At 35.7% G+C, this 22,026-nt stretch overlaps 2 protein-coding genes across 8 annotated transcripts; one reads left to right on the top strand and one right to left on the bottom strand.

The window, feature by feature from the left end:
* Positions 1 to 460: 460 nt before the first annotated feature.
* LOC105325381 (BTB/POZ domain-containing protein 6) lies at positions 461 to 3,512 on the bottom strand. Its single transcript, XM_011424909.4, has 3 exons — positions 3,390 to 3,512; positions 1,865 to 2,147; positions 461 to 1,606 (listed from the first exon to the last, which is right to left on the bottom strand). Exons 2-3 carry the CDS (start codon positions 2,137 to 2,139, stop codon positions 559 to 561), a joined length of 1,323 nt encoding a protein of 440 aa, XP_011423211.3. The 5' UTR covers positions 2,140 to 2,147; positions 3,390 to 3,512; the 3' UTR covers positions 461 to 558.
* Positions 2,935 to 22,026, top strand: LOC105325383 (FYVE and coiled-coil domain-containing protein 1). 7 transcript variants are annotated; one of them, XM_034482096.2, is made up of 25 exons: positions 2,935 to 2,964; positions 3,478 to 3,608; positions 4,499 to 4,641; positions 4,903 to 5,022; positions 5,116 to 5,228; positions 5,715 to 5,821; positions 6,352 to 6,495; positions 6,683 to 6,761; positions 7,071 to 7,291; positions 7,431 to 7,665; positions 8,109 to 9,113; positions 10,134 to 11,768; positions 12,270 to 12,410; positions 12,999 to 13,070; positions 13,700 to 13,747; positions 13,983 to 14,101; positions 14,518 to 14,656; positions 15,472 to 15,545; positions 16,600 to 16,611; positions 17,177 to 17,331; positions 17,601 to 17,892; positions 18,155 to 18,271; positions 20,029 to 20,188; positions 20,474 to 20,643; positions 21,546 to 22,026. In XM_034482096.2, exons 1-25 carry the CDS (start codon positions 2,950 to 2,952, stop codon positions 21,598 to 21,600), a joined length of 5,502 nt encoding a protein of 1,833 aa, XP_034337987.2. In that variant the 5' UTR covers positions 2,935 to 2,949; the 3' UTR covers positions 21,601 to 22,026. The 7 variants fall into 7 exon arrangements, with proteins under 7 accessions (XP_034337987.2, XP_034337983.2, XP_034337982.2 ...); XM_034482092.2 differs by having other exon boundaries at positions 12,999 to 13,094; positions 14,518 to 14,647; XM_034482091.2 differs by having other exon boundaries at positions 12,999 to 13,094.

Here is a 22,026-nt window from a genome sequence, read left to right as displayed (position 1 = left end):
AGAAGTTTAATAGTATGTAGGCGTCGGCGATCCTGATTATAGAGTTTTTCTTCTTCATTTGATGGTGTTTACAGCTAATAATTTGTTGAACTTGATTATGTACTTTCAGAATTATTTGTGGCTGTCAGGAGCTCTTCCTTTATTTTGTCTTAGCTTTAAGCTAATAGCATTTTGTAGCGCATGCGTAGTATTTTTGAACATGGTAAATATGAACCATCGTATTCTTAATTTAGCCTTTACGTCAGTTTACAGTTTTGCACAAAAATAACTATAAGTTATAGTTACCAGTAAATTTCTGTTAAAAATTTGTGGTATTGGTCAATTCATGAAAAGTTGTCAGCAAGTCCCGTTTTTTCAAGTGTTTATTGCATAATAACCATTTGGTTGTAAGCTTCAAATTAAGCAAAATAAATTCCCTCTTTTCTCTTTTTGAACTCTCTCTCTCCTCTCTCTCTCTCTCTCTCTCTCTCTCTCTCATATATAGGATAACAAATTAAAATCACAATTAATTGTCAAAGCACCTAATATATCAAACATATTTTGATGACGAAGGAGTAATCAGGATAAAATTAATCCAGGAATCTGACCGCCGAGCATATTGGTTTCCTCCGTACCACTACCGCATCCGGTAAAAATAACCTCCCCATCTCGAAAAGGCACAGAATGGCGTCCAAGCTTCCCCATCCAGTGCCAGTTGTCATCAGCTAGCTCCATGCTTATCTCGTACTGCCTGCCTGCCTCAATCTCTACGGCTTTCTGAAATCTAACGTCATACAGCTTGGTTTTGGGAACAGATTCCACCCAAAATTCATCACACACTATTGTTCCGTTGTTATCATCCTTGAGATCAATCAAAATTTTAAACTTTTCCGGTGTTTCAATTTGGCTTAGGCCGTACGTTACGATTCCATGCATTAGGCAGTCTATGGACGACTGGAAGGCAATTATATGTTGGTCCTGATCCAACAACATGGCTTCTCCATCCTCTGTCATTCGGATCACTCTCTGGCAAATATTTCTTGGTTTGCATTTAAAGCGTCCTTGGTATGACTTTCTGCTACATGTATTATCTTGACGAGCCAACAACGTTTCAATCTCTTGCTTTTCTTGTTCCGTGAGTAGACTTCTCTTCTCAATGGATGACCTGAAAAAACGCGCATCGATATTTGGAAACCGTATCTCGTATAAAATATCACCAAGAACATTTCGGAACTCCTCGTCGCTCTCACTCAGTCCTCTTCTCTGGCACTCCTCTTCGCACCATCGCATCACGTTTCTATAAATAGTCTCTTCTTCCACCTGGTGGTGATCGTCCGCGATTATTTTTCGAACACACTCCTGCGGCAGCGAGCGGAAGGCGGCTGACTCCAGGCACTGCCTCGTGCTCTGGTTAATGATCTTCATGCTGTCATCCATCAAATCTTCCATGTCAAACAGAAACGCCTGGTGGAAGATCTCTACAGCGTTCTCCGGCTCCTCCAGGTTGGCAGCAGTTATCAGTTGTTGGCACTTGTCGGTAAGTGTTTGGATCAAATACTTTCTGGCTAAATATAACAGCGGCATGACATTTTCTTGTGTTAGATCTACGTCATCTGTGTATAAGTATCTGAAAAGAAACAATTATTTACATAGATCTGCAGAGTATTTTAAACACTTCGTTTAAATTACCATCAATCGGAGGTTTTATGATTTATTTTGTTTGGAATTTAAATTGTATGAGTTTTACTTTTTTTTAAAACTTTTTTTTTTTAGTTTATTTTATTTTTTTAATTTAAGGGGTATTTTTTTAGTTTTATGATTAAACAAAAGAAAAGAATTTTTAAGGTATACACGGTATATAAATATGACGTTTGTGGGGGTATACCTGATGAAGCAGGTGACGAATTCCTTGTCTACATCCGGCATGGGAACTATCGCCCGTCCTTCTCCGTCCCTCTCAGTCTCCGCTCCTATCCGGGGGGACTCCAGCATAGCTTGGAACACGTCACTTCGCGCGCTCAACATGAAACTATGACACCGCACTTCCTGACCATTCCTGCCCACTAGCAATATGACGTCATAGGATATTGCATTTTCCAACATACGGAGTAGTGCTTCCTTTAACATGAGACCGTCTGGCCTACATGTAGGTGACGACATCACGTGACCTTAAATTAATAAAATACTTAAATAATGACCTTTTATTGAAAGAAGAATTTTTTAAGAGCATCTTCCCTATATATACTCTGTCCCGAGTTTTTGCTTCCAACACTTTTTGCTTGAATTTCGATAATCATAAATACCCTTGTGCTCAAACTACGTTCATCCATCAATATGAAAAATGTCCAGATTATCTGTTTTGAAACGCCCCCTCCACCGCTTCAGGTTTCAATACACATCCCGAAAATAGAAAGTCTACGGGGATTTTGCATTGCATCAGCCATTAATAAGCCCGGATGATAACGTTGAAAAATTGCGCGAGGTATCCCGAGTACTTCCGAATGGAGAAAATATGTAAACATTTTCCATTATAAATCTCCGTACAAAATTTGTGTTTTCGTTCCTGTGAACTTTTATGAGTGAAAAATGATAATTGTTCAATGAAGATATCTTAATTGGATATATTCCCTTTTAACGATTTCAATGTATTTCTTTCAAAGGTATGTGTATTTTTATTAAAAATAATCAAAAAGTGATGGAAGCAATAACTTGGGACAGACTATAGTCAACGGCTTCTGATCCGCTCAGTTCTACATAGAGTGGAGCGGATCAGAAACCCTGGGACGACACTGCTTTAAGCAAATATTAATTAAGAGAATCATTTTCTTTTCTAGAGTACTTCAACGGTTTTTAGTCTACTTTACTCCCCAGAAACTCTTTAAGAAGCGGAGTGGACAAAAATCCTTGTCTATAGCAAAGATGGTACTGGCCAAGAGCATCCATGCAGGATTTATGTTTTGATACCATATCATGATTAAGGATAAGGTACGTAGGGCTCTGCTGGTCTGAAAAATTTGCAAATGGCCGTGTTCCTTATTCAAATTAAGAGCCATGTAAAGTCATGAACATACATGCCATGAGTAAATGTCAGAGGCCCCTCTCTCTCTCTCTCTCTCTCTCTCTCTCTCTCTCTCTCTCTCTCTCTCTCTCTCTCTCTCTCTCTCTAGCAAACATATCCTTAGACCCCCCCCCCATTCCTGTAAAAAAATCCTCTAATTGGCCGCGGAGAGAAACAGACTTTTTAAAGATCATTACGGTGCGTTTACACATTACAGGCAACGTCGTTAGACTGTTACTGTTAGACTCTGAACTGTACTTTCATTTTGACTTCGAAGTCTAAGACAACAAACTCAATCTAAAACTGAACGTTGTGTGTATATGAATAAATGTAAAAATACTTAAATACTCACGTTTCTTACAATATCAAAAAATTAGTGGTTGGTTTTGCCTTTTTCGCTGTTGAACTGTCAAATCAACTTTCACTTTCTTTTTCAACAGTCAAGGAACGAGTTAATAATAAATCTCTCGGAAGGTCATGTGACAGGTTTGTTTTCATTTTGCGAGGATAGAAGAACACAGACTAAAACTTGTGCAAGATGTAGTTTAGAACCGGGAATCCATACTAGGAAGTAAGGTAACCAGGATGTGAGATACACTGTTGTGAAATGTACCATCATTGCATGCGTATTGAATCGTAGATAATAGAGTGAAACTATAGATCTATATAATTCGACATTTCAAGTTCTGCTGCTACTGGCTGAGTGGTGAATGTTCTTGTAGATATAGATTGTCGTTTGATCCAACAGTGTATCCAGATATTGAAAAAAAATATTATAGGGTCTGTTCAATGTGGTATTCATCTCACTTTATTGAATACGAAGTTGGACTTTGAAATTTAAACAGCCAACTGAAAGTAAGAGTTCTCAAGTGGTGTAGCACCAGTGAATGGCATTTCACTTCCTCAATGTGATGCGAATGTTACACAGAATTTAGAAATAGTAGAATATGTTACAGAAGAGAGACATTGGCAAAACTCATTTAGTTAAGAATGAAATAAAACACCATCATTATACTCTGACACTTGTACATGAATATATCAATCCTGCTATCATAACCTTTTTTGCATTGCATTACCACATTAGGTCTAATTAGGTTTTGAGGTACCATGTTTGGTCTCTTCTTTTCATAAAATGAATACCCCACGTTTGACTTTCATAATACATGTTATAGCAAAAATGATTATTAATGGGTGAAAATGTTTGCATTATTTTAATTTACAACTTTATGTATTACTAAGCTTAACAAGTGAAAACTTTTGTGTTTAGAAGTTCAATAAATGTAAGGGAAAATTTACTGGCCAAAAACTGTGAATAAAACCGGTCTAAAGTAAGGACATACACCGACCACTGAAACCTGTAGATATTATATGCTTGAAAAAATATTCCTACAGTATATTTTGGAAATCTATATGGAATATGCTTAATAACAAGTGCTCTAATATCCATATACTTATTCTCAGAGAAGAAGCAGCCATGTCGGCACCCACTGTGCCCTTTGCCAGGAGTGGACAACAAGTGGCATCGTCCCCTGGGTCACAGGTGTCCTCATCCCCTACCCTTGTGTCTTATCCTCAGAATGATCGGATCATTCAGGATATTTCTGGTAAGTTATTCTCAAACAAAAGAGAACTTTTTGTTAGTGTCTGAGAATACTTTATGAGGCACAAGAAAAGCTTGTTGTTGAAATGTTTCTTGCTGTCTTTCCTTTAAAGAAAAAAACCGATTGGTTGAGATAAAAAGTTGTCACATATCAGTGGTACATGTACATTGAAAAAAAATCTCATTAACTTTTAATGAAATACTGTTAAATTGAACCGTAGCTTTTGTACATTGTTATTCTAAACTGTATTTTGTGTGTTGTCAGAGTGCATAGCTGACCTGAAGTCGGACTTCGAGGACAATCAGCAGCCACTGACCGATGACAATCAACAACTTCAGCGGTTCTGTGCCAAACTGGAGTACCTGCTGAGAGCCGACATGAAAGGTGTGGAGAGGTCAAGTTTATTTTTAATTATTACTAGACGATTGTTCATGCAAACAAAGGTCTATAATAAAGTACTGTTTTTGTTTTTACAAGATAAGTACACAATACTGGGGAAGAAGAAGGACTACTGGGATTACATCTGTGACTGCTTGGGATCTACAAAGGGGATCAATGATGGGATTAAGTATGTGAAAACACTTGGAGATGTAAGTACACAGACTTAAAATTCAGATATTTCTATTTTCATGGAGAGTGTTTATGTGTTGAATATTATACCTCTGTGTTTGACACAGTTGATACATGTAGGTTTTTTGGTGAATGCACACAGTGTTTATGTGTTGAATATTTTGCCTCTATGTATAACACAGTTCATACATGTACATGAAGGTTTTTTTGTGAATAGACACAGATCATTGTGAAATTTTATGGATAGTGTCCAGCCAGTTACATGGTACCAATCTTAAGAATTTGAATTTCATTGATGTTGTGTCAGAGCTGAGAATAAATTCAATGTCTAACAATAAAAAATAATTTTTTTTTACTCATAATTGTGTGCTTAATAGACACTAGTACATTTGATCCCTTACTGGTCTAACTTTTCTTTTCTTTTTCTATGATTGTATTCTATTTAGTTTAGATTTAATATAATTGGTGCGAGTTTACTCTGGTTTTGATGAATAGCTCTCTTTCAGTACAAGACTTCTGTGGGTAAGGGCCGAGCCTTTCTGCGCTTTTGTTTGATGCACAACAGAATGGCGGACAGTCTGCAGGCCTGTATCATGAACGGAAAAGTCACAAGGTACTTCCGTATCCTTGATATGCTCAGCATTTCACAAGATACTCCTTTCAGTTCTGTATCCTTAGTACACAAAGCTTGTTTGGTCCAGGAGTGCATATTAAGTTTTTCTGTGTTATAAACTTATGACATTTTAATGTAATATGAAAGACAAATACATTGTAGAGTACAATGTAAGAAATTTAATGGAAATGAGATTTGGGAGGGCTAGGATATTTATACTGAGGTCTTAAACGGTGACTACACAATACCATGTAATGTATCTAGGCAGAATCTCTGACAAATTATAAGTGGGGTTGTTTTTATACAGTTTATTACAGTTTATTACAGTTTATGTATTTTGCACAGGTTCATCTAATTTTAGTACATGTACATGTAAAAAAAAACATCAGACATCTTTGTTTTATAATTTGAAAATAATGCATATGACTTGAAATAAAGAGTCTATTTAATATATATATTTACACATAAGAATACTTCTAATAAAGCATCATTCAGTCTCTTCCTAACGTTGCCTTTCTTTTCTTTTGCAGTGACTATTTTCACCCAAAGTCAATATGGCTGAATCACGACAAAAGCAGCTCCCTGATCAGTAACCTTTATGACCTCACTGACCTTCAGTTCGACCTTGCACCTAGGGGTTATGACCTTGACAATGCCTGGCCATCATTTGCCAAGTATTTATATTTTCAATTTTTTTTTGAGATTTCCAAGTATATTGCATTGTTAAATTCTCTTAAAAAAAGAAACTTCACTATGAAGATAAGATGAAATCGCCACTATTAAACTGATAATCTAATGGAAACGGAGACAAACAGACATGTTTGGTTGATTGAGTGAGGTAACTTTTGTTGGGTGTTTTAGGAAAACCCCAGGAAATCAAAACTGGAACCCCCCAAGTCGAGCGGACAGCATGAGCAGTCTAATCAGTATTCCCATTCAGGTCAGTGAAGTATTCAGTTGATATAACTCAGTCACAGAGATGTAAAGATAAATGATAAAAATCTTATTTTTATTAATAAAGAAAATCCCCATCACTTACTTTTAAAACATACATTTGCTAATGAAGATTGAATTGTTGAATGAAATGCATTGTTTTAAGTAAAGCTCTTTTATATATCATTTGATTTTAAAATCCTTATTTCTTATCATCAACTTTCTCATTAACAATTGTTAGTTTGTTGTGTCAGAATTGACTTTTGTGTGCGATAAGTTGTAATTTAGTTGTGTAACGTGTGATTGACTTTTGTAGGAGAATCGACGTGGAGAATCTTTTAGCGAGTCGTTTGACGTGGAGAACAGTCTGAGACAGGAGTATGGCGACCAGATCGAGGCTCTGGAGCAGCAGAAGAAAAGTCTACAGCAGTCTGTAGTCCACACAAAGTCCGAGATAGAAATCCTCCAGGGGCAGTACGCTGATCTAAAGACTCAGCACGAGGCACTGACAGTGGAAAATAAGGAGCTTCAGAAGAGGTGAACAAGAGACACAAACACGTACATGTACACACAAGTCTAATTTAAGGGACTTCAATATTGGTACATGTATTTGGTTGCCTAGATATATCCTTTGAGGTATATCTCCTTTATAGCATTTTTTTTAATGTATCTGTAGCCATGACAGAATGTGTCTGGAGGTGGAATCCAAAGAGAAGGAGATGCAGATGAGGGGGGAGGTTCAACAGAGAGAGGTGAAGAGTTTGGAGGAAGACCTGAAGAAGAGGGAGGAGGCGGGGCGAAGCCTCCAGGAGAAGATTGACAGGCTGGAGACCTCCCACCAAGGCAGCCATGACAGTCTAAGGACTCAAGTCTCAGAGCTGGAGAAGAGCAATGCTGACCTTCAGATGCAGGTAGCTGTATTCATTAATAGAAAAGGACTACTGAATTATGTCATAAGCTCTCTTTTGATCTCAATCTCACTTTTTAGTTCCTGTGTCTATCGTGTCTCAGTCCCAATTTTTGGCTCTATATCCATTTTGTTAAAGTGTGATTGAAAGTGAGATTTTCAAGTTTTATGGTCCTAGAGACAGGTTTTTGAAGAGGAGTTTAAATATTAAAGATACATCTTGAATAATATGTAATATTATATGAATACTCAGAAATCCTATAGAATTTTTTTCATTAATAAGTAGAAATTTTTTGATATAGTTCATAACTAATATCAACAGCCAACCTAACTATCATTATACAGCAGGTGTTCATAAAACCTCCATTGTTTAACTAAATGTACCTCAGTTCTTCTTTTGTATGTTTACAAGATAGTTTAACATACTAGATTGATGATTTATTGTAGGTTAGGAATCTAATGTCAGACCTTGCAAACAGCATTGAGGGGGATTCAAAGAAATCCGAAGAAATTTCCAGCCAGGAAGCAAAGGTAAAAACTCTGGAGTCCAAAAACCAGGAGTTACTTCAGCGCATTGAAAATATGATTGCTAGTAAAGACAGTGAGGCCTCCGCTAGGATGGACTCCGTCAATCAAATGCAGGGACTTGTGGGAAATCTGAAAGAGGTGGAGGCCGAGAAACTTCGACTAGAGACTCAGCTAGCGGAAATCATGCGGGAATACGAGTCCAGGCGGTTACGTATAGAGGTAATGGAGAAAGAGGAAGTGGAGGGGGAGGAGAGGTGGCAGCAAGCTGTGGGTGAGCTGGAAAGGAAAGTCAAAGAGATGGAAGATAACGCCGAGAAAGAGAGAGAAAATAACAAACAAAGGACAGAGAAAATCAGAGCAGAACTCAGTGATTTTGTGACTAAACTAAGCAATGCTGAAGAAAGATCTCAAAGCTTGGAGAAAGAGAAAGCTAGTCTGGATGCTGAATTATGTGAGAATAAGAAGTGCTTAGAGGAGAAGAAGAAAGAGATCACTGAACTTGGTATACATGTCGAACAAATGAAGAAGGACCAGAGTGTTCAAGTGTCTGACCTCCAGGACAAATTGAAGGTTCAGGAATCCAAGGTTCAGGAGAAAGAAGAACAGTTAAATGAAACTCAAACAAAAATTTTCAATTTAGAATCTTCTCTTGAAGAAAAAACAAGTGCCTGCTCCAAGCTCAATGAAAAAATGTCGCATCTTTTACATGAAAAAGAGAACCTTGAACAAAGCTGCTCCAATCTACGAACAGAACTAAAGCATGCAAATGAAAAGAATGAACTGGTTAGTAATTCTAAGGAAGAAAACCAGAAACTGGTGGAAGAAAAACTTCAGGTTATTGAAGACAAGGATAAAGCCATGGAGAGCATGCTTCATTCTGTCAAGTGGGTTCTGTCGGAGGATGGGGACAGCCAGCTTGGACAGGTATGTAGATTTAGGTTTTTTTGGAATAGGCATAATGGTTTTTTTAGCAAATCAATTAAAAATTAGTTAGGCCAAGTTTAAGGAAATTTATTACTAATTAACTTTAAGTTTTTTTAAAAGCAAAATTTTTCAATTTTGTTCCAAGTATATATTCATTTCACTGATTAGAAAGAGATATTGAATTTTTAATAATTTATGAAAAGCAAAGCAAAAAAAAAATGAAAGTACTGAAGTACTGACGGGTGTTGATTTTATTCTAAAATCTAAAAGTTGATTTTATTTTAAAATCAATGATGTTATTTTGCATGGCATGTAGTTTTAATCTGTATTTGAATTACGCTCAGTTTTATAATATTCTAAAATCTAAAAGTTGATTTTATTTTAAAATCAATGATGTTATTTTGCATGGCATGTAGTTTTAATCTGTATTTCAATTACGCTCAGTTTTATAATATGAATTCTCAGACTTTTCTAACAAGATTTAATTTTGAATCAGCAGTCAAAATTGTATTGATCCAAGCAATATTGAACTATAGTCTTGTTCAACCAGACGCTTGGCTATCGTCGTTAATCTATGACAAGCAAGGGAGACTTTCTGTTTGTTGGAGATGTACGGAGACAGCTGAAAATCTGGTTGAATGAGATTAAATTGAACTCTGGCGTAGCAATACAAACGACTACATAAAATATCTAAATTGTTCGCACCATTTAAAGCCTGACTATTTTCAAGGTATTTTTAATATGTTTCCTTGAAAAACAATGCTTCAGCATACATTACATTGAATTTATCGATTATTCTTAAGAACTACATAATGTAAGTCTTGTCCGGTGATGATTTGTGCTTAGGTTCAAACACTGTTTCATTTCCGGTTTGCCAGAGTAACTGCATAGGAGAGCTGAATAAAATCAACTCCCAAAAATTGAAAGAACAATGGTTTCTCAAAAAACAATAAATCAAATTTTTAATCAAATTAAAAAACGTTTATCATGTTGTTATATTGGCTTTGTCTTTCTATGCAGGTACCAGCTGTTGAAGGAAACTCAGAATTTTCATCGGTGCTAGAAAAGTTATGTGATCATATAAACTCTGTAAAAAATAAATTAAATGAAGTGTCCATGGAAAAGTCTAGGATTCATAATGATTTAACTGAAAGCAAGCAGACACTGAAAAATCAAAGTACTGAAATATCCAAACTTCAGGCAGTAAACCAGAGTTTGCAACAAGAAGTTCAAACTACATTAGATGCTCAAAGGGATCTACAGAAGACAATGTCGGAAAAGGACAATGTCTTATCAGAAACCAAAGAAAGGGTTGTGCAGTTGGAGGAAAAGCTGAGGGAGACTGAGGCACAGCTACAGGAAGCAGTGACGGAGAGCGAGGGGTTTAATGCACAGAACATAAAATTACAGGAGGAAATTAGCATAATGAATGGTGAAATCGCAGCCATGAGGGAAAAATCTTCAAAAACAGAATCTGAGCTACAACAGAGCTGTCAGACCAACAAAGACAATACAGAAGTCAGGAAATCGCTGGAGGAGAAAATCAGCCAGAAGGAGCAGACATTGTTGTCTCAGTCTCAGATGATTGGGCAGCTACAGGAGAAAGTGTCCTCACTTGAGGAACAAGTCCTCAGACACCGGGAGGAGGCTCAGCAGTGGGAGGACAGACTCAAGGATCTTACCTCTGAACATGAACACCTGACAAAGCAATATGAGGAACTTGTTCAGAAAAACAGTGAAGTCCAAAAAACTATTGAACTCATGCAGGAAGAGAAGAATGAGTTGGAGGACAAAAAGAAAGCTGTGCATACAAAGCTTTTTGATGTAGAGCGGGAATTATCTGCGATGCTGGAGGAGAAAAAGAAACTGTGTAAAGATCACAAGACTCTTGTAGGTCAAATGGAAAGTGAAAGAACAGACCTGAAGGTGAAACTAGAGGAGGCTATGAGTGATGTTCATACTATTGGGGAACAGCTGAAGGATACGTCCTCCCAGTTGGAAGCAGTGGACAGTGAGAAGGAGAGAGCAGAGAGTGACAAACAGGAGCTAGAACAACGGCTGAGTGAGCTACAGAACCAGCTGAGTGAGGCGGAACAACAAAAGAATGAGGCTGAACTCAGCCTGAGGAATGTCCAAGATGTCAGTACAGGTGTTGAAGAAGAAAAGAGTAAGTTGTTGGAAGAACTGGAGAAATTGCAGACGGAGAGTTCAGAACTTTCTCAACAAATAGAAACACTAAAGGAATGTGGAGAGTCTCAGCAGAGTGAGATTGGTAGACTCCAGACAAAACTAGCTGAAGTGGAGGCTGAACTTGAACAAAAAAGCAGTGATTGGGAGAGTAAAAAACACGAAATGGAGGAAAAGATTCTTGTGTTAGAAAAGACATTATCAGAAAGTGACTCAGACAGAGGCTCAACATTGGAGATAGTAAAAGAGTTGGAGAGAGAGATAAGTGAAAAATCAAAGACTGTTGAAAAGTTGGAGCAGTCTTTAGCGGAAGCCATGACAGAAAACCAGAGTCTAATGGTGAGTAGGGAGGAGGGGGAGACGTCACAGGGTCGACTAGTGTCGGAGATAGAGACACTGAAGCAGGAGATCACGGCACTCAACTTCCAGCTCAGCTCTGACCAAATCGAACACGAGAAGTCCTTGCAGGTGTGTATTGTTACCTGAAGTCAAGAAGTAGTGCACAATATATTAATAGATTTATGAATTTTTGATACATGTAGTGAAATCAATTTTCTCAAGACTGTTCAAGATTTTAAATTTTTTATCAATTCACACACAGTGTACCAGAATTTTTGGTTTGAATTGCACTACAACACTTTGACTGCCCTCTAAATCTCTAAAGACGACAAATGGAAAAAATCAGATGATAACATTATTTCTGTTGCATTTTTAATTATATTTCCTTATTAATGCACAAAAGGGTTTGGTACATGTACTTGACAAAACAAAATACTTTTTAAGTTTGTTACTAACTTTTTTGCGAATTTTTGTTTATGTTTCGAAAGTCTATAGAAGGTGGAGCTTTAAAAGCATGACAATGTTCCTTAGACAGTTACAAATCTTATATTAAGTGATAGTATTTTATTTTTTTAACATTTTTGTTATTACATAGAAATTGTCTATTGTTAAATATGTTTTTTCTAACAGAGCTATGCTTCCAAAGAGATCGATTTGAAGAGCTATGAAGAGAAACTTCATGAGAAAGAGTCACTGACGCAGACCCTACAAGAGGAACTGCTAACGATTAAACAAGCGAGGGAGACAGAGGCCACTAACATCAACAAACAGGTAGGCGTACAGACTTACAATGTTAAAAATGTATGACTGACAGCCAGATTTATAAATCTTTTTTCAATCAAGCTACTAAAAATTTTAAACTGAATATGATTAAAACATATTTATATTATTGAAAAAGTTATGAGTAAATAGTTTTGTGTGAATTTTAAGTGTGAAGGATCATTCCATGAGGTCTAAACGGTTTACAACTTTGTCGTGCATCCTTTTATATCACAGCCTCTTTTCCTTTATCCATTAGGAATTCAGGCTTTCTGTTTAATGTACTATTATTTAGTACAAATAATGGTAAATTGATTTGTTAAACATTGAAGAATTCAAAATATCTATGAAAATTTGCAATTTACAAATGTTATAAATATTTTAATTCATTGAAAAAATTAAGATTTTCTGAAGTTTCAAGATCAATGATGAAGTGAAATGTGTTATTTGCAGTAATATTACATGTACTAGTTTTATTTTAATTTTCATGGATTTTATCATTTCTCCCCTTATCATCAATCGAATTTCATTTCTGTTAATTTTTCAATCCAAGCTGACAAGTTTTTGTTTTAATTGCATATAACACTTGTTGTTTTGAAGATTGAAGACTTGAGCTCCCAAGTGTCATCATTAGAGAAAGAGAAAGAAGTGCTTGCAGGAGAATTATCGCAGGTGTGTACAGGTGCAAACACACAGGTAAACTGCCTCATTGCATCGAATGTGACTGCTTTATTCTCTGTGACTCGCATAACCATTCACCAATCCAAAAGTTTCTGGTTCAATAGTATGTTGATTCCATGTCCTATCAATATGCAGTGAAACGCGTTTATAGCCAAGCCCAAGAGACCAGTGGATTTATCTCGTTGACTGTCAGTTTTGGTTATTGAGGCATGAAATAAAAAACCCTTCAATCTCTAGAAATCTTAATTAAATAATTGTTTGGGAAACATAAGGATTTTTGTGAATTAAATTCATTCAAACAATTATGTTGATTAGTATTTCTTAGTTTTCAAATTTAAAACAATTTGTTATAAAAGATGTAAATTTCATTATTTTTCACCTCAGTCTATGGGACTCCAAATAAGTTCTTTTTTCTTCGTTAAAACCAGGTTCGTTGTAGCAGGAAAAGTTTGCAAGGATCGATTTGTTAAAAATTTTGCCAGGGATTCTACAAAACTTTGCTATATCTGGAATTTCGCTATATTTGTATTCAAACGAAACAAGTTTTTACTGTCCATTGATTTGTTGGAATAGATTTGCTTAATCAACTGTTTCTGATTTTGCTTCCATTTTTTGTACAGAAAGCAAAAGATCTACAAAGTAAAGAGAGCCTCTGTTCTCAGCTTAGGGTGAGGTTGACAGTTTACCTTTGCCTTTGTAATTTTAATCAAGATCTTATATTTCAAAGTAATTTTTAAAAACAATTATTTTGATAAAAAAAAAAAAAATGCTTAAATGTTTTAAGTAAGATTTGAACATTATTTAATATGCATGCAAAAGAAGAAAAATTTTTGAAATGATGAATAATTTGCTTAAATAAGCTTCAATGTTTATTGTAACATTTGAATCTCATGTAACATTCAGGCACAAGAAGAAAAACAAAAAGATGAGTTGAATTCTATTGAGGAGAACAAGGACAGGGAGATCTCACAATTGAAAAGTGATATGAAACAGTTGAAAAAGAAAATTGTCCAGCTTACAAAGTAAGTTTTTAAATGTATAATGCATAATATGAAACATTGTTACCTTGTCAAGTTGAACTCAATAGGACCAAGTTAAGAATTCTTGATAGCCAAGGATTTGATAAATAGAGGTTAAAATGGTGGTTGTGACTTGAAACTCATTTTGGCTTATCCATGGTAATCAAAATGTTGCTGATAATTAATTTACTAAAGTTCAACTGTGCTTTCTCTATCTTTGATTTATTTATTTCCATTCATTCAAAATTGAACTTGATCATTTCACATGCAGGGACAGATTATAGAATCTTCAGTGCACCAGGCTCTGATCCTTTGTGAAGCAATGCATGGTTTTTCTCACTTGAAACTGGTTTGAAATTCTCATTGAGATTATTGTTAAAAAAACTAAATAAATGAAAATATGTTGTTTGTAAATGCAGGGAGAAAGACAATCTTTGGCAGCAGACGGACCGCCTAACCTACGAACAGAAGATGCAGTCGACCGCGAAGTGGATGGACGAGAAGTCGGTCACACACTGCCTGGGCTGTAAAACCGAGTTCACCTTCATGGTTAGAAAGGTGCATGTTGTCATTTTTTGATTTACCATCTTTTTTTTACCCTAAATTAAAATGCATTTTTTTGTTTAACTATAATCAGCATTACAAGAAATCTATGGTTTTACTGGTGATAATTTTAGTTAAAAGCATGCATCTTTGCTTTGGATAAATTTTGTCATGTGTTCAACCTTCAGTGTTTAAGATGATTTAAAAGTTCTTTTGTGATTTTAATTTTATTTAATTGTATTTGTATTATATTATTTATATTTAATTTAATTTAATTGTGGCACATTGAAGTACGCTTCAGCATTTTAGTTTGTATAGCAATATTTATTGTTATACTTTCATGTTAAATACTGAAATCTGATTGGTTAAGACGCAGTTAATAATATTTACTATTACCCTCAGCGTTAGCAACGCACTTGGCAACGGGTAACATTAAAAAATGTTACATGTGCGAAAATTATGCGCGTACGGTTCGCTGTAGAATTCACGTTATTCCTATATAAAAGCAGTAAAATTTTCTTAAAAATTTTAAAAAAGACATTCAGTATAACAAAATAAATAGTGCCTGTTTGGGAGGATAACAGTTGAAATTGACACCCCCTCGAAAACCATTGTCAACCTCCGCTTCGCGTCGGTTGACAATGGTTTTCTCGGGGTGTCAATTTCAACTGTTACCCTCCCAAACAGGCACTATTTATATAATATATCTTGAGTGAGATTTCCTTTATGAGAGTACCAATTCTAAAGTTTTATTTTGAGTTGTGTAAACAGTCACATAATTATTCTTTTTGATTGCTTTGATTGATAATGGAAGACATTTTTATTTTCAGCATCACTGTCGGCTGTGTGGTCGGGTATTCTGTTACAACTGTAGCAACAATTTTGTAGACTCTACATATAGCAGGTTAGTACCACTATAGCAACAATTTTGTAGACTCTATGCATAGCTGGTTAGTTCCACTGTAGCAACAATTAGATATGTTGCATATAGCAGGTCAGTACAACTCTAGCAACAATTACTTATTATCTACGTATAGCAGGCCAGTATAACTGTAGCAACAGTTAAGTAGACTATGCATAGCAGGTTTGTACAACTGTAGCAACAATATTGTAAACTCTACGCATAGCAGGTTTGTACAACTATAGCAACAATATTGTAAACTCTACGCATAGCAGGTTTATACAACTGTAGCAACAATATTGTAAACTCTACGCATAGCAGGTTTGTACAACTATAGCAACAAATACTTATATACTGCGTATAGCAGGTTTGTACAACTGTAGCAACAGTTACATATTCATGTATATCTGTCGATGATTATCAAAGATTTATCATTTTAGTTTATTTTATCATACTTAATCAAAGCCTACCAGTGCAAGCATCATCACAAAGTCCAAGATTTTGCTAACTTCATAAATCAGTAACTCCCAAGTCTGCATAAAGTGTAAACAATTAAAACTAATGTATTTTCTTACTGCAAAACAGGCTTCTGTATTTATGTTAACCAGTATATATTTTTGTGGCTTTTAAATTATCATTTTTTTCCCAAATGTGGACAGCTTGCAGTCTGAAACTAAATGATTATTTATTGTGAAATACATGTATGTATCATTAAAAATTTATCAGTTGTTCAAGCTTGCTCCATAGACATGAATGTGTATCAATTTAGCAAAATCTTCTTTTTCTCCAATCTCTGCTTCCAACACTTAGATGTTTATACATTTACATTTCAACAAATTTTACCAAGTTGCTGTGGACCCTTGTTATTGTAATATAAAACATCCTAAAACCGAATATGTTTATGATTAGCAAAATGTTTCTCTACTAAACATGCCACCTTTTCAACCATGTATGAGGTTCCAAACATCAAAACACTGACCTTGTCAAAATACTAGGCATGATGTTAATAAATGTTGACTGACACCATTTTTTTTTTATTTTTAAACCCATACTTAAGGGTCCCATTAAGGTAATGTTTGTCATACTTTACTGAAACATTGTTACTTAAAAAAGCTTGCTTGACTTCATCTTTGGAAACTCCTCTGATTTTAGCTTTTTTTCCATCTGAGTTCATGTTATCAATCAATTGTAATTGCAATAAAATTAGAAAGTAATAGTTTCCTATTAACTTGAAGTGTTATTTGCATGATTATTTGCATTATCATCAGCTCCAGGACCCATTGCTTTAGGCTTGTATTCATTAAACATTGTTTTTTCTTGTAAGCATAATTAAAAGATTTTATAACATGATCACTTTGTAAAAAAACAGTTTTTTAAATTTTTTCTTCAGCTAAAATTCATAATTAGACATTGGTTATTAATGCCAAAAAGCATGAACAAGTTTTATATTTTCATCACACTACCATGACAATTATTTTCAATTATATTATTTTCTTATATATTTATGAGTTAATCACATTTATACTTTCAATTTTAACTGTATTGAAATGAAAATAACCAAATGCCTGAGTAATATTTTATTTTTGTGGCATTTTGTTAGAATGTGTGAAATTTTGTGTTGTTTTCTCCCTCAGTAAGAAGTCCCGGGCCTGTAATCTGTGTTACCAGAAGTACACACAGTCTGATGCCCTCAGTACCTCCATGATCAGTCGCCTACAGGAGGAGGAGGGGCCAGAGAGTGAAGAGGAGGAGCAGACCTCGCCCAAAGTCCTCAGTCCCCCCGTCCCAGGTACTCACTGCTTAGTCCTCATTAAAACTCTCCACTTAGTCCCTTCATATAATTTTCCTGTATGGTATACAGATTATACTACAGGTCTTTATTTCATAGATGCTGGTTTCAAGTTTTTGTTCGTTAAGAGTCTCAATCATTATACAGAGTGTCTCCTGATTGTGTTTTCATTTAACCTCATTATAATGCTCAGTTATATGGACATCATACCCAAGAAAGGACACTTATGGTGTTTTTTTTTGGTAAATTAGTTATTATTATTGCTTCAGCTGAAGATCCAGAAAACTCCAGTCTTCAGACCAGCAGTGTTAGTGAGAATCATACTCTGTCCACTGAAACTTTGGGTCAACCAGAGGTCAGCAACCCTCTCCAACATACCTCCACCCCCATCAAAGACCCAGGGAGGGGACAGTCCACACCGAACCTTGAGACAGCCCCCAGGGAGAATGTGGAAGCCGAGGAGGCTGTGGTACCTGGACAGGTGGCAGCAAACATCTCCATCTCTGTAGTCGGACAGAACGAGACGGACGAAGTGAAGAGAGTTAAAAAGGGAAGTGTAGGGTAAGTGTCAGAAGTCAGAAAATTCGCAGAATCAAAAAGGGAAAGTGTGAGACAAGTGTCAGATTTTAAATAAATTCAAAGAACTAAAAATGGAGGTCTAGGGTAGGTGGCAGAAGTTTTCTGCTATGGTAACTTTGTGAAAGCAAAGAACTTAGGGTTTGACTAAGGATGAAATCTTCCATTTGTTACATATTTTTCTTTGTTTGAATGAAAGGGGTAAAGGGTTGAAAGATCAACTTGTATGATCTGATATTGTTTGAAGGGATGGAGCGGAGGGTTTGACCAAGGATGAAATCTTCCACCTGGTCAGTGATGAGGAGATTGCGAGATCCCAGAGCGCTTCGTCTGACGACTACCAGTACCAGGATCCCAACCCAAAGTACGCACATAGTATACTCAATGATGTCATTATGATGTATACACTATTAACTACACACTCTAATGCAGTACAAGTATAATGTTTTAGAATACCTAGTCCTAACCCAAAGTAAGCATTCTGATACAAAATATAAAGTGCACTTGCTAGAATATACACTATTACTATCCAAATTAGGAAATAAACTACAGTAAAACACGGTTATAACGAAGCGCCAGGGACGGGCGGTTTTGCTTCGTTATAAGCATAATTCGTTATATCCATTTACAACATGTAATATAGTCACAGGGAATGAAAATCACTTCGCTGTAAGCATCAATTCATTATAAGCGTGTTCGCTATAACCGTGTTTTACTGTATTCCTTACCTTCAGCTCACAAAAGCACTAATGCAACACTTGATTATTTTTGATACAAAGTAAATTACACAGAGGAGGAATTTTTAAATACAAAAAATATTCAAGAGTTGTTGTTGAATCACTCAGAGTAATTGCATGTATAAACTATGTTTAACCATTTGTTTTAAAAGAGAGTGTGTTTTTGCTAGATTCTACTTTTTTGTCTGTCATTAGATTTAAAATTTTGAGCTTTCTTATACCCATTTCTATTTTTTTTATACAAGAATTACATTGCCATCTTAATTTGCATACTACATGTATAGACAATAATTCAATAAACCACATGCGGCATCATCTTTGTAGGCTAGAATACAGGTTTTATTTATGCCATATATACAGTTGAACTTCGGTACCTTGAACACTGATATCTTGAATACAATGGATATGTCGAAGTGATATTTAAGTCCCAAACGTAAAGTAGTTTACCCTTGATATCTGGATTACTCGGATATCTCGAAGTTTTCAACCAGTCCCATCTAGTTCGAGATAATGAGGTTTGACTGTATCTTTTTTATGCCCCGCCATGGAATTGCTGGGCATATAGTGTTATTCTGTTTTGTCATTTCGTCCTTCCGTCATTTTCATCCTTCCGTCATTCTCATCCTTCCATCCTTCTGTCATTCCTTCATCTTTCACTTTCCAATCCCTATATCAACAACTGTTGCACACATTTAACTCAAATTTAATATATGGGTGTGTCTTATAAATATATAGGTTGTGATTGAATGTATAATATCGGTCTAATATGATGTTTGACAGATTTACGCCTCTTTAACTTAGAAAAAAATGGGAAATTCTCCATGTGGCTCTCTTATAGAAATTAGAAGGGATGCATATATAAAACTAATATTTCATATTTAGGTTATTTAGAATAAAAAGTTGTGTTAGAATTTAGCTCCTGTACAATGATTTTCTACAGAGTTATGCTTCTTGATCTTAGGAAACACCGGTAATGGGAATACTTAGTTTCCTCTCTCGAACTTTTGAAGTGATGCATATGTAAAATTATCATTTCACATGAGGTCAATTTATTAGAAAATACAGGTCAATTCGAATTTGGTTCCAGTTCGAAGTTATATTTCATGAACTTAAAAGAAAATGAGAAATTTTCAGGGACTTTTAACTTATTCTGCAATCAAACAAACATTACACTAAATTTGGCATTTGAAATTTTGGTCACCTGCGGGGGTATTTGTGGCATTACGACACATCTAGTTTTGTTTTTTCCAAGGATACTTATTTTGAATCTTGCTAATATGTTAATTTAATGAACAAAAATCTAGTCACTTTTTTTTATATGCTTTAAATTTTTAAAGGATCCCAAATGATTTGATCTAATATCGTTTATTTGTGCTGTGTTTAGTGTCACCACTGGTCTAGTCATTAAGGCAGCAGAGCTTGAGAAAGGGGAGGTAAACAACTCAAGTGAATTCTGGATCAAGCCGGGTAAAAGTCATGCCATTCCCGTGGTGATTGATAAACAGAACACGGTGCTGTGCTGGGAGTTCACTTCCCAACCCAAGGTCTGTATGACTTCATTTTTTATTGTAATCTTTTTTTTTTTTCAAATTAGATTTTATTTCTAAAGGAATCTTTCTGTGCAAATGCCTAAGCTGTGCATAGAACTTATATTGTATTATTTTCCAATAACTGTTTACTTATTGCATAATCTTTTTAATGCAAACATTCCAAAAGGTATATGAGATGCACTATAATGGTTGTACTGGTCATTCTTTGGTGTATGAAAACGACATGTTTTTCCCACTGATTGAGTAAACATGTATATGTATGTTTTTGTCACCTGACAGGATGTGATCTTCAGTGTGACCTACGTGGAGTTTGACCGGCCTGACCCCACCCTCACTCACTTCCTGGTACCGGCCTGTAAGTGTGATTCCCACAAACAGGCAGTCCGAGGGGAGCTGACCGCCAAACAGACCGGTGTCTACTCACTGCTGTTTGACAACACCTACTCCAGGTAAGTAATCCACCAGTACCTGTAAAACTCCTCAGACATCTAATTAATGTCCCACACCTACTCCAGGTAAGTAATCCACCTGTATAACTCCTCAGACATCTAAGTAATGTCCCACACCTACTCCAGGTAGGTAATCCACCTGTAAAACTCCTCAGACATCTAATTAATGTCCCACACCTACTCCAGGTAAGTAATCCACCTGTAAAACTCCTCAGACATCTAAGTAATGTCCCACACCTACTCCAGGTAAGTAATCCACCAGTACCTGTAAAACTCCTCAGACATCTAATTAATGTCCCACACCTACTCCAGGTAAGTAATCCACCTGTAAAACTCCTCAGACATCTAATTAATGTCCCACACCTACTCCAGGTAAGTAATCCACCTGTAAAACTCCTCAGACATCTAATTAATGTCCCACACCTACTCCAGGTAAGTAATCCACCTGTAAAACACCTCAGACATCTGATAATTGTCCACTAACTGCTGTTGGACAACACCTACTCCAGGTAAGTAATCTGTGAAACATTGCAGATATCTAATAAATGACCTTCACCTATTCCATGTAAGTAATCTACCTGCAAAACACCTCAAACATAAGTAATCATTTGTAAAACGCCCCAGGCACCCTTCTCCAGGTGAAAAATGCCCCCCAAAAAATTATAACTATACTCGCAAGGTTAAAATCTCATATTTTGATTGGCATGACTTTGATATTATGAATCATATGTAGATATAAGTTAAAGAAACTGGTCAGTGCTGCTGCTGGGACCAACAAACAAAAGTTTCCTTTTAAAATTAGTCGGTTTACCTCCGAATAAAGTCGTTTGATCATGGAGCAAATTATCACCTATTGTTATAATTTCAAATCAGAATCATAGTATGGTTTCATATTTTTCTAGAATAACGTCCAAAAAAATCAACTACTCCTTGTGGACCAGACACCTGGGGAGCTGAGGCCTAGGGACAGTGGACACGTTTGGGTTTCTTCAGTCATTGACTGAGCTGTTATGAACAACCAGAGTGACAGAGTTATTGAAACATATCATTTCGTGAATATTCAACATTTTAAAAGACCCAAAAGTATAATAGTGTTAAGTTATGATTATTCAACAGGCTGTGTTGGTGAAAAAGTTTGAAGTACATTGTACAACATTTTTTAAAATTTACAATATTCAGATTTTAATACATAGACAACATAATGAGTATGTATTCTAAACCAGTCTGTATTTATTTAACACACATCTGTATGTGTCAACTTTTAATGAGGGTTTAACAGGCTGTGGTATAGTCAATTATATTAAGTATATTTTATTTCATTCAATACCTTATACATTATTTTACAAAGTATTCATTTTACATGATTAAATTATTTTAAACCAT

This window comes from Magallana gigas, chromosome 3 (assembly GCF_963853765.1).
Source record: "Magallana gigas chromosome 3, xbMagGiga1.1, whole genome shotgun sequence".
Lineage (NCBI taxonomy): Eukaryota > Metazoa > Mollusca > Bivalvia > Ostreida > Ostreidae > Magallana > Magallana gigas.
Note: the sequence above shows the minus strand (reverse complement) of the source record. Positions and strands in the feature narration are given on the sequence as shown.